Source organism: Malurus melanocephalus, unplaced genomic scaffold, assembly GCF_030028575.1.
Source record: "Malurus melanocephalus ecotype Western Australia unplaced genomic scaffold, MMel_1.1 scaffold_376, whole genome shotgun sequence".
Taxonomy (NCBI): Eukaryota; Metazoa; Chordata; class Aves; order Passeriformes; family Maluridae; genus Malurus; species Malurus melanocephalus.
The window spans coordinates 147,166-158,386 of record NW_026623608.1 but is presented as its reverse complement, the minus strand read 5'-3'; the positions used below and the strand labels follow the sequence as shown (position 1 = coordinate 158,386).

At 43.0% G+C, this 11,221-nt stretch overlaps 1 protein-coding gene across 1 annotated transcript; it reads left to right on the top strand.

Annotated features, from left to right (window-relative positions):
- The first annotated feature begins 64 nt into the window (after positions 1 to 64).
- Positions 65 to 5,704, top strand: TUBD1 (tubulin delta 1). The gene is made up of 9 exons (XM_057378810.1): positions 65 to 116; positions 1,053 to 1,262; positions 1,544 to 1,691; positions 1,868 to 2,084; positions 2,638 to 2,869; positions 3,408 to 3,572; positions 4,225 to 4,356; positions 4,839 to 5,022; positions 5,104 to 5,704. The coding sequence occupies exons 2-9, from the start codon at positions 1,076 to 1,078 to the stop codon at positions 5,204 to 5,206; spliced, it is 1,368 nt and encodes a 455-aa protein (XP_057234793.1). The 5' UTR covers positions 65 to 116; positions 1,053 to 1,075; the 3' UTR covers positions 5,207 to 5,704.
- The last annotated feature ends 5,517 nt before the right edge of the window (positions 5,705 to 11,221 follow it).

Genomic DNA, 11,221 nt, shown 5'->3' with positions numbered 1-11,221 from the left:
CGGTGGGGGGAGCGCCGTGCCCGTGTGCCCGCAGTGCCCGCAGTGCGCTCTGCGCATGCGCCGGGCGGGCGGTTCGAAGGCGCCTCCGGAGCCGGGGCGGTGAAACGGTGAACGAAGTGAGTCCTGAGGGGCTGCCGGGGGCGAAACCGGGACCCGAACCGAGACTGGGATACCGGGAAGGCAGCGGCACCGGCGGGATGGGCTGTCGAGGGGAAAGATTCGGGGAGAGGGCTCGGGACAGAGGGCGGACGCCCCCGAAAACATGGCAGCGTTCCTGAGGGCAGCGTTCCTGAGGGGAACATGGCAGCGTTCCTGAGGGGGGTCCTGTGGGCGAGGGGACCCGAGTGGGGCTCCTCTCGCAAAGAATCGGGCACGGGAGGTTTGGTGCACGAGCGAGTCGGACATGAACCTTTCCTGTGTATAATTAACGTGTTTATTTATTTTCTGTGTGAGGAGGCACTCGGTCTCCTAGCGACACCCGGGCTGGCCTGAGGCGGGCTGGCGGCAGCCCTGAAATCAGGCCTGGGGATGGAAAATAGCTCGTACCTGCCTGCAGAACGCCTTCCAGGCGCTGGCAGCGATCCAGGGAGTGCTGCGGCACCGCTGGGAAGGGAGTGAGGAACAGCAGCCCAGAATAACCGAGAGAGTTTAAAAAAAAAAAAAAATTGACCTTGTTTCTGTGAAAGAATAGAAAAGTGAAAAAGCAGAGCTGCTGTAAAATGCTGAGTGGRGGGAAATGTCAGAGCATACCAGGATGGAGGCAAACACTTCGCTCTGTGTGGTAGGAGCAAGCAACTCCWTTCTGGAGTTTTTTCACTGGAAATTCTCCAGTGAATCCTTTTGTCACCTCAGCAGGCTTTGGCATCAGGCCTGCTGCAGTTCACAGCTGAAAATCAGCTACATTTTTGAACTGTCTTAAAATTTCCAAAGGCATATTGAACTTCGTTATTGTGCTTTTTCATCTTAGCCCTGTAACTCTGAGTTAAAATTATTTCTTTCTATCCTGCTTTGCTTWAAGCAAAAGTAAGAAAACAAATAAWTTTCTCTTTCAGGCTTAAATACCAAATGAATAAGGATGTCAATTGTCACAGTGCAGCTTGGGCAGTGTGGGAACCAGATTGGGCAYGAGGTGTTCAGCACTCTCTGCAGTGACATCTGTGGCACCCACGGGTTGTGTTCCAAGAAAGAAAACGAATCCTACCATGATTCCTGCAAGGAAAGGTTCTTCTGTGAGGAGGAATCAGGAGGTACAGCTTTAAAGGGCTTTTTTTTTCCCTCTTGGGATCTGGTTTCGGGACATAGAAGCATCAAGTGGATTCTGTCATGGAAGATGTGTGGTTTCTRGAGTTCAAATTTGGTTTTGACACAATAAAATGGTTCAGCAGAAATCAGGGCATGGCTAAATCCTTTCTGTGCCTGCCCATRCTGTCCCATTAATAATTTGGCTGATGTGGGTGGGAGGGATATTGTATCCATCCAAGTCCATCCATYTTACCTGAATAATTGGCACATTTTYCCYAATTTMRTTTTCCTTCCTATGCAGTACCCRTYGCCCGGGCTGTGCTTGTTGACATGGARCCCAAAGTGATCAGCCAAACCTTATCCATGGCTGCCAGGTCTGGCCACTGGAAATACAACAACCAGGCACACTTCTGTCAGAAACAAGGATCTGGGAACAACTGGGCCAACGGGTAGGAACAGCTTCAAACTTCACTGAGGGAACTGTGCAGCTGCTSAGGCTCCCTAGGAGTGGTAATACAGCAGCTGTGAGAGTTAAAGGAAAATTTGCTTTCTGAATAGTTTCACCTTTTTGCTTTTATTTTGGTGTAACCTTCCCTGTCTSACTGTTTTGTTTGTTATCCCACAGTTACTCTGTTCATGGCCCCAAGCACAAAGAAGCAATCATGAATCTGGTGCAGAAAGAAGCAGAGAAATGTGACCGACTCGGGGGATTTTTCACAATAATGAGCATGGCTGGGGGCACAGGATCAGGCCTGGGAGCATTTGTGACCCAATGTTTGAGAGATGCTTTTCCAACTTCCTTCATACTAAACCACGTTATCTGGCCCTATGGCACTGGGGAGGTGAGTGTCATATTGCCTTTTTATTATTGCAATTCATAATGATGTATAATTTTGAAGTTTGTAATCACTGTTTACTTTTAAACAAAGTATGTACAGCAAAAATTAACTAGAAATTAGGTTCATTTTACTTTGAAAAAGTTTAAGTGACTTAGTAACATTGCTAAAAAATTTTCACCRAAAAACCTTCTTGGTAATTTAAGTGCTGAAATGATGCAGATTGACAAGAAGCTCTGTTATCTAACTAGAAATCTCCTGATAGGGTCTTATCTCAGCATTATAATCAGGCATCATTATAATCTCATYATTATAATCCCAGGCAGATTTTGTTCCAACATATTTGTGTGGAGAGAGATGGATAACCTGATTTTCACAGGTCTTGCCCTCTTTCCATGGAAAWGCTCTGAACTCCTGACCTCTTTCTGCACTCTGGCAAAGAAAATGAATCACTTCCTAAATCATAACTGAGGAAACAGCAGGAGCCAGAGGATTATAAACTAGAAAGAGATTAATTTGTTTGACTCTTACTTGTGTGTGGTTTTTTGTTTGCTCYCAGGTCATTGTTCAAAACTACAACTCTGTTTTGACTCTGTCACATCTGTACCAGTCATCAGATGCCCTTCTTGTCCATGAAAATGATGTCATCCACAAGATCTGTGCCCAGCTGATGAATATCAAACAGATCTCCTTCAGGGATGTGAACCAAGTCATAGCACACCAGCTGGGCAGCGTTTTCCAGCCCGCTCACACTGCAGGAGGGGGYTCAGGCTACAGCAGGAACCCGTTAGGTACCAAACCCAAGCATCCACACCACCTTGCTGGAGTCAGTTCAACTGTGAATTGAAGTTTTTCAGTCTCCTTTATCAAGTATTTGGATATACCCCAAGTTCTAAGACAGGAAAATCCAAGGAAAAAACTAATTTAGAAGTTCAATCCCAATGGTGTAGCAAAGTCAAAAATAGWTCCTCCGACTTCTGGTTTTGTTCTTTACCAGAAGAACCCTGTTTCTCCTTTTTCCATGATCACAGGYACCCTTGTAYCTATTCACATTTCAGAAGAAATTTKTGCAGGGCAGTAATTTTGGACTGAGTTTTACATTTYACTTTGGGCTCGAAGTTTGTATGAATTGAAACTGAAAATTTTGAGAAAATCTAAACTGTAAAATAAAAGCTACTACCACCCTGTATAGAACTCAGTAACACACAGAAAGTTTACATGACATTGAAATTGTTAAATCTCTGAACATTCTCAGAACATTCTCTCCTGCTTTAGCTGCCCTATGCAATACTTTTATCCAACATGAGCAGCTTTGATTTCTTCTTTCAGGAGATTTAATGGAGGCATTGGTTCCACATCCCGAGTTCAAAATGTTGGGGCTGCGGAACATCCCCCAGATGCCCGAGAACTCGCTGGCTTACAGCACCTTCAGCTGGCCTGGCCTCATCAAACACCTGAGGCAGATGCTCATTGCTCATGCTAAAATGGAGGAAGGTAAAAAACCACCATGCACTCACCTTCAGTCTCCATCACTCTTTAAACATTTATTTTTACAGATGGAATAAAGMTGAACGTTTTGTGGAGCTCACAGTTCAGAAAGGAGCTGCTGCCCTCAGCAGGAATTTGCCCCCACAAAAGCAGCTGCTCCTTTTACCATTCCCTCAGCTGCCACAGCAGCTCCCAGATTGCTCCTGCTCTGCTTCCAACACCTCACTTAATTAAAACTGTTGAAAATACACAAACCAAACCAACAGTTTGTGGCTGTGCACTTCATTCACATAATTCATTTGGAACATTCCTTGGATAGTGAGTTCTGCTCTTTCTTTTTACACCTTCTRCTAATAAAAATCAGGCTCAGCTCTCCCCTATCATTTACATGGAGAATTCAGTTGCAGCTCCCAGTTATGCAAGGAATGGGCTGGAGGCTTGCTAAGTATAGAAACAGGTATCCATTTCTCTGGCAGAGTGACTGCCAGGCAAATATTACTGGATTAGCACTGGTTTTCTCYGGGAATTGTGTGATTGCTGTTAATTCATGTGCAGCAGCTACAAACTGCAGKATGGTCTCACTTTGGGGCACAGAGATTGTTCCCATCTGCACAAAGCATTCACTTCTTTTTATACCTTTTTTTCCCAAATCCCAAAGGTATTGATTGGCAAGTACGACCACCACATCCAGGCTCCTCCRTGCCCTCCACAAACAAACCTCTGCACTTCAACACTTCCATTGCCAACCTGGTTATCCTGAGAGGGAAAGATGTGCACGGCGTAGACTTGGGTAAGAGAAAAGCACAGCACCTCAGGGATGCTGGTTTCACATTCCACTGGTTCTTCTGCAACCGTACCTGGTCAGAGTGGAAAAACCCCAAGACCACATGTTTGACTTCTAATGTCAATATTATCTCTAGAAACATTTTAGTATCCATGATCAYGTTGTCTAATTGTTTAGGGCTGTTGTGTTTCCAGCAGACTTTTGTGTTTCCTGAAGCACTTCAGGGAAGGAGGAAGAGACTCAAGTCTGTATATCTGGAATTCTTGGCCATAATGTCTGAAAATATATTTAACTGTTTCTGGAGTGATGAGCATTGCTGATAGCTGAGGGATCCACACAAGAGTGCTTTTAGACAAGCTAATGAATCTGTTTAAAGGTTGCATTTTCAGCAGGCTGCAGATGTTTTCCCAGGCCTGAGTGGATGTGACAGCATTGATCAGGGATCAAGTTTGGATTTTGTCCAAAGGGCTCTCCTGTTTCTGCTACAGGAAGTTTCCAAGATCCCTCCTTGTACACATCATGGCTAAACCCTCAGGATGCTTTTAATGCCTGGAAAACACCCAGAGCATTTAACAAGTATGAGAAATCTGCTGCTTTGGTCAGCAACAGCCAGTTCCTGCTGAAACCTCTCGACAGCATTGTCGGAAAAGCCTGGAATATGTTTGCTTCCAAGTAAGTAAAAATAATTATAGTTTAATAAAAATGCCAATATCTTCACTGATTTCTAATGTCTGACCCATTCTTAACACACAGAGCCTACATTCACCAGTACACAAAATTTGGAATCCAAGAGGAAGATTTCCTGGACTGCTTCACAACCCTGGAACAAGTTATCTCCAGTTACACCAATCTGTGATTTTTTTTAACTGGTCTGAAATAGAGATTTTCTGAAAGAACCAAGCTGGAAAACCTTCCATCAACTTCCAGAAGTATGTAAATTATTGGAATGGAGTTACTTTTCAGTCTTAAGAGCAGAGTCTGTGTGTGTTTGTGTGTTTGAATAGCAGCAACCGAATCTGAACTGAATATATATGGGCAGGTATTATTCTTATTTAATATATCTAATAAATATCTATTTTTCAGTACATTTGCTACATGCTGTAGCTGTCTCTGAGCATCACTTTTGGCACTTCAATATTAAACTATCATGAGCTAATATTTGATAAAAACTAAAAGTGCTTGACTGCAGCAGCAAGGCATTCCTGATCCTCCAAATTTTCATTATTACCCTTTGCCCTGAGGATGCTCCAATATTGATAAAAATGCAGAGAATCAGAATTATTAATCCAAGCCCCACCTGGGTGCCATTCAAGATACAACAATGTGCTCTCCCTTAAAGCAAAGCAAGGTTAAATTCTATTTAAAGGACCTTAATTCTGACAAAACAACATTTTTRAACCATCTTTTAAAAGAAATATGARGAGWTTTTCATKTKMWYSTCAWCYTMWAYWKAKRKRRKWRWTAATTAYACCTTTTTCTGACCATTCACTAAGGAAAATTCCAACTCCTGTTCTTCTCCCTCTAAGTTAGAAGTTAATKAACAAATTAATTATTTAAAAGTATTTGAGAGGAGGATGGCTGGTAGATTGCAGATGTAAGAGCCTTTATTTGATATAATACGAGATATTTGGTAATTTCCAAAGTCAGTTTAAGGAATTGGCTCCTTGCACTATTTGACCAGGACCACAAGGTGGTGCCCTGGGAAGACGCAGCTCCCTCCTGGCAGGACGAAGGGATGGAATGGTTTGGGAAGGCACACACTGAATTAAAATAAAATAAAAAAGAACTGTAGAATTAAATATTATCTGATAATACCGAGCTTTCTTCTGCCTCTTAAATATTCATAAATGGTAGGGAGAGCTTTGGGAATTCCTGCCATTCCTCCCCTATGTCACACTGTTCTCCCATAGAAATAATCCCACAGGCCAAAAAACAACAGAGTTAAATTAGTCTCAGGGATTTTTTCCTTGACAGATGAAAACATTTCACAGTGCACCTTCAGGTTTTTGTGCCATTGCATTCCAGGCCTAAGCTTTTAATTCAAAAGGTGGCAGCTCAGAGCTGGGGCCTGCTCTGGTCAAAAAGGGATTTTCTGCCGAGTTTCTGTCACTTTCAACCATTGTCTAATTTAGGTATTTTCACAGAAAAAGCTGCAGGAAAGATTGCACAAGAAGTTCAGACAAACAGCACAGGCAATTCAAGTTTGCTGGAACAAAGGGTCAAAAAAGGAGACTATGATGAGCTTCTCCCTCTTCCAAAAGGCACAGGATGTTCAGCAACAYGGAAATCAATTTCCCTGGTGCTTTCAACAGATCCCAAACAGAATTTCCAGTATCAGAAATAAGAATAGGTAACTCCATGGCTGAAAAAATGGCCAAATCCCAGGAATCCTCTTCCTCCTCACTTCACAGAACAGGTAAAAGAGATTTTCAAAAGGCTAAGGACAGGTGAGTTCTGTGAGAAACGAGGAAGAGAGCAAAGAATTATTGTACTGCTATAGCAATAAATAACTTTATTGCAGAAATAACCTCATGTTATCTCTCTGTATTGATAATTATGAGCATGAAGCAAGCACAGCAGGTGCTTAGTGCACCTAGGAATGATACAGAGCCATATTTGTTTAATATTTATGGCACTTCCAGCTAATGGAACAGGACATTTGGTCTCTTTTTTTTTGTTTGTTTGTTTGTTGGCAGAATTTGTGCCACGTCAGGAAACACAGGTAAGGTGTCTAAGCCTAGATTAAAAATTCAAATTTTAGCTGTTATATTCCCTCATTGCTCTGCAGCAGGGGCTGACAGGAATTGTTTTAGGTATCTTTAAGCTTCTTCCTWTGAGTGTTTTCCAGTCTTAAAATTCTCACACCCTTTCCCAAACCAAGCTTTCATTTTTTGATCTGTGGTGAGATTCCTTTATTTTTTCCCCAGGATGTGGAGAGGGTCAAAGTAACAGGAAGTGAATCRCTGCTATCAAATATTCATCACCTCCAATTCCATTAAAAGGTGAAGSAATAATTCTCTATGTTATTGATAAAATTAATTATGTAAATAAAGCCTGGAAGAGGGCCTTTATTTCATTAACAATTACAATTAATGAGATAGATGAAAGGTCAGCACAAGGCAATGGCTCAGAGACAGGAACAGCAGGATCAGTGGCCTTGACCGTGCTTGTTGTAGGCAAAGTCCCCACAGGATGTCCATAAACTGGGAACAATGCTCCCAATCTCACTATTGTTTGTTGGAATGGACAGGTGCAGCTCACTTGGAAGCTGATTCAAGGACTCCAACTATAGCAGACATTTCGTGAATAGGTGAACATTTATTTGATCACAAAAAAACAAAACCAAAAAACAAAACAACAACAACAAAAAAAATCCACACCAAAAAATGTCCTACCCCCTAAAAAACAACCCACAAACAAACCCACCAAAATCTAACTCAGGAATAAAAATAATCTCTAATAGTCTAAAATACTTTGAACACAATTAGTATTTTTCTAAGTGACAGGGCCTAAAAAACAACCCACAACAAACACACCAAAATCAAACCCCAGAATAAAAATAACCTTTTATAACCTAAAATGCTTTAGACACAATTAGTGTTTGGTAAGTGACAGGGCACTGATGTAGTTACATATACAATTTATTTATTTGGGCATAAATGTATATTGGTGCTTTTAAGGTTAAACTCAGTACCAGCACAGGAAGGATGGAAATATATGAGGAAAAAAATCTGGGGTTCCCACAACAAGCAGGGTTTAATACATGAAAAGAGGAAGTTAAATTTAAATTACCAGTTGAAACACTACTGAGAAACATTAAGATATAAAAGAGTATTGAATGAATCATTCCCTTTTTTCTGTATTTGCTAAGAAATTCAGTATGGATAAATATTATGAAATGAGAGCCCAAACATCCAAAAGGAAATAGGACCGAGTGTACTTTACAGCAATCTGCTTTTTGCTGGACACCGCTTTAAAAAGTGCACAAGAGGAATCAGGAAAGTGATTCATGGATCCGATATAGCACAAAAAAACTGCCGAAAGGAACTGAGCTGCTGCCTTTCCTCAAGGCTTTTCCAAGGCAGCAAATTCCCCTGCAGCTTCCTGCTCCTGCCCGGCTTTCCAGCCCAGCTCTGCCCACGCTCCAGAGCACAGCCCGGACACTCGGGCAGCTTTTACCGGGCCRAGAGTGGAGCTGATAATCCTGAATTTGAACTCCGCAGCTTTTCCGGCTCTTTCAGTCCGAGAGGGGCTCACAATGGTCCCTTCTGAGCTGCCATTGTGGGAATGGTGTCCCTCCAGACGGCCACTTCCCCTGCCCGGGTGGGGCACTGAGTCACCCCCGCCCTGAATCAGCACAACCCCGCTTAACCCTTTCCAGGAGCTGCGAATGGGTCCAAAAACAGCACGTGGAAAAGGTGCAAATGGCCCGAGAGAAGAGATTGAGAAGCTGCTCCTTAGGAAATAAAGGCAATTTTTAGRGTAAAGGTGTTCCATGATAAAGATCGTGGAAGAAATGTTAATTTTAACCCCATGTTCATACAAGCCTGAGAGGTTTCACACAGTGACTCCTAAGAGAGTCACACTTATCTGTGTGAATTAGGTGCTAGAACATTCTTACCTTAAAATCAAACCTTTTACCTTAATGTTACACCATAAGATAGAAAAATAAGTAAAATGAGGGTGCTTACTAGGCCAAAATTCCTATTTTAAAAGTAAAAGCACTAAGTGGAGAAACTAAAATAAGCCATTGGTTAAACAAAAAAAAAAAAAAAAAAAAAAAAAAAAAAAAAAACCCTAAAAAAAAAAAAAAAAAAAAAAAAAAAAAGAAAAAAAAAGAATAAACAGTGTTTGAGTTTTTGTTTCACTGGTTGTGTGTGAGGAGAAACAAGTCCATGTTGGATTTACACTGAAATGGGTGCGTTGTGTAAAAATGATTATTGTACATATTTGGTTACATGGACAATGTCATGTTTATTTAAGGCTCACTTCAGTTACCTGAGAACGGTGTCATTGTGCTCAGATGGCAGGGYTGAATTTGAACTTTTGCCCAGCAGTCTCTGAGATGTGATGGATCATTTACAGGAGAGCAGAGCCYGAGGAGCCAAATGGGAAATGGCCTCATCCCACAGGCTGAAGGTGGAATTAAATCCTGCCTGGGCTTGGCTGGCAAACCCTGTGATATCCTCAGTGAGGGTGGTGAGAGCTGGGCACTAATTCAGAGYTCCTGCTTGCCAGATGGCCTGGAACAATCCTGAGTTTAAGGATCCATCTTTCCATGGCTGCTTGCTGCTGGCTCTCCTGTCCTGCTGCCTCTTGTGAGGAAAACACGGGGAAATCTGCTCCCCACCCCACTTTAGGCAGTTCCAGCCTGTGAGACAAATTTAAGTGAGCAGCTGGATTTCTGGAGTGATTTGAAGTTGTGAATCTCTCCTTGATAGGCCAAATTTGGTGAAGAAACCTAATACACGTTAAAACCATAACTTGGGCAAGCAAAGAACAAAAATCCAAAGGAAAAAAGCTTCCATTCTCTCATTACCAGCCACTAGCTCAGGGTTTCATGTTATTTCTCTCTATAAAGRTTTAGTCAGGCTTCCCTTCAAACCCAATATTTTCACAGAGAAATATTTTTATATAAAAAACAGACAAAAACCTGACTGTGAAAGGAGAGCTCTTCAGTGACATTAGGCAGGAAACCTCCTGTTGAAGCTGAGCAAACCTGCAGGGAACAGGCTTGAACTTGGCCAAAAATCACTGCACACCGAGGGCAGAGAGGGCTCCAAGGCCTGAGGGAGGGGACAGCAGTGACAGCTTCAAGCAGGGGCTCTCAGGCTCTGCCAAACACTTCAACCTTTTCCTTATTCACTGATGGGAACGATCTCTGGGTCACAACCGAAATCTGTTGCCAAAGATTGCTTCACTTCTCCCACAAACACCTGGCTCCTCCTGGGCAGCCACGAGGATTTGGTGCTCCAAGGCTGCAGAGGAATTTGTCACAGAAAGTGGGACAGACACTCTGTACAGAAGGAAGGCAACAATTAAAATTCCCCGATTGCAGGAGTAAAATACTGCTTTGAAAAAAAACGTTTTGGCATCCATTACATGGACCTCAAGTGAAAACCAGCTTCAGGCATCTTAAAAGTTTCTTCCTTGCTGCTCCTTACCTCRAGCCTTACACAACACCCAGGAATGCACTGACTGTGTCACAAGAGGTCAGCTGGGCTGAGGAGAGACCTACAAATCCAGGAATCTGAGAAATGAAATGTGTTGTTATGAAAATATCCCAAATAGTAAGAGCTCTCCAGAAAACAGCTGCAGCAAACGAGGCACTGAGAGCAGAGAGGTTTTGAAGCAGACCACAGAGGTTTTGTGACCATGGTGAGATTTGCAGGATGTTGTAAATGTGTGTTTTCTCTCAGAGTAATGCTGAGCACAGAAACCTGGTTTTTTTTTCCATCCAAGGATGCAAAGATCCTACTAAACATGCAGTGGAAAGCTACAGCCCCTCAAAGTGTGAGGCTCGAACGAGGTATTGATGTGTTTAATGAGCGGCAGAGAACTGCCAGAATATTTCCTGACAGTGCAGAGGGAAAGAGGCACCACCAGGTCATTTCCTGCGGACAGCCCGAGCTTTGGGAAATGCATTGGCTCTCTCCAGAATTTCTTACAGGTGGTGCCGGTCAGAGTCAGCAGAGCCACCACAACATTTCACAGAGCCACCAGAGCCGTTTCCAGGAGCCGGGCGTGCCCGCGGGGCTCTTATCGGAGCGGGAACAATGCCCCGAGCTGACAACTCCTATCTCTCGCCTTCCATCAGGAAACAGCGGCAGTTCCTTATTGCCACGGCCGGGCAGCCCCGGGAACAGAGCTC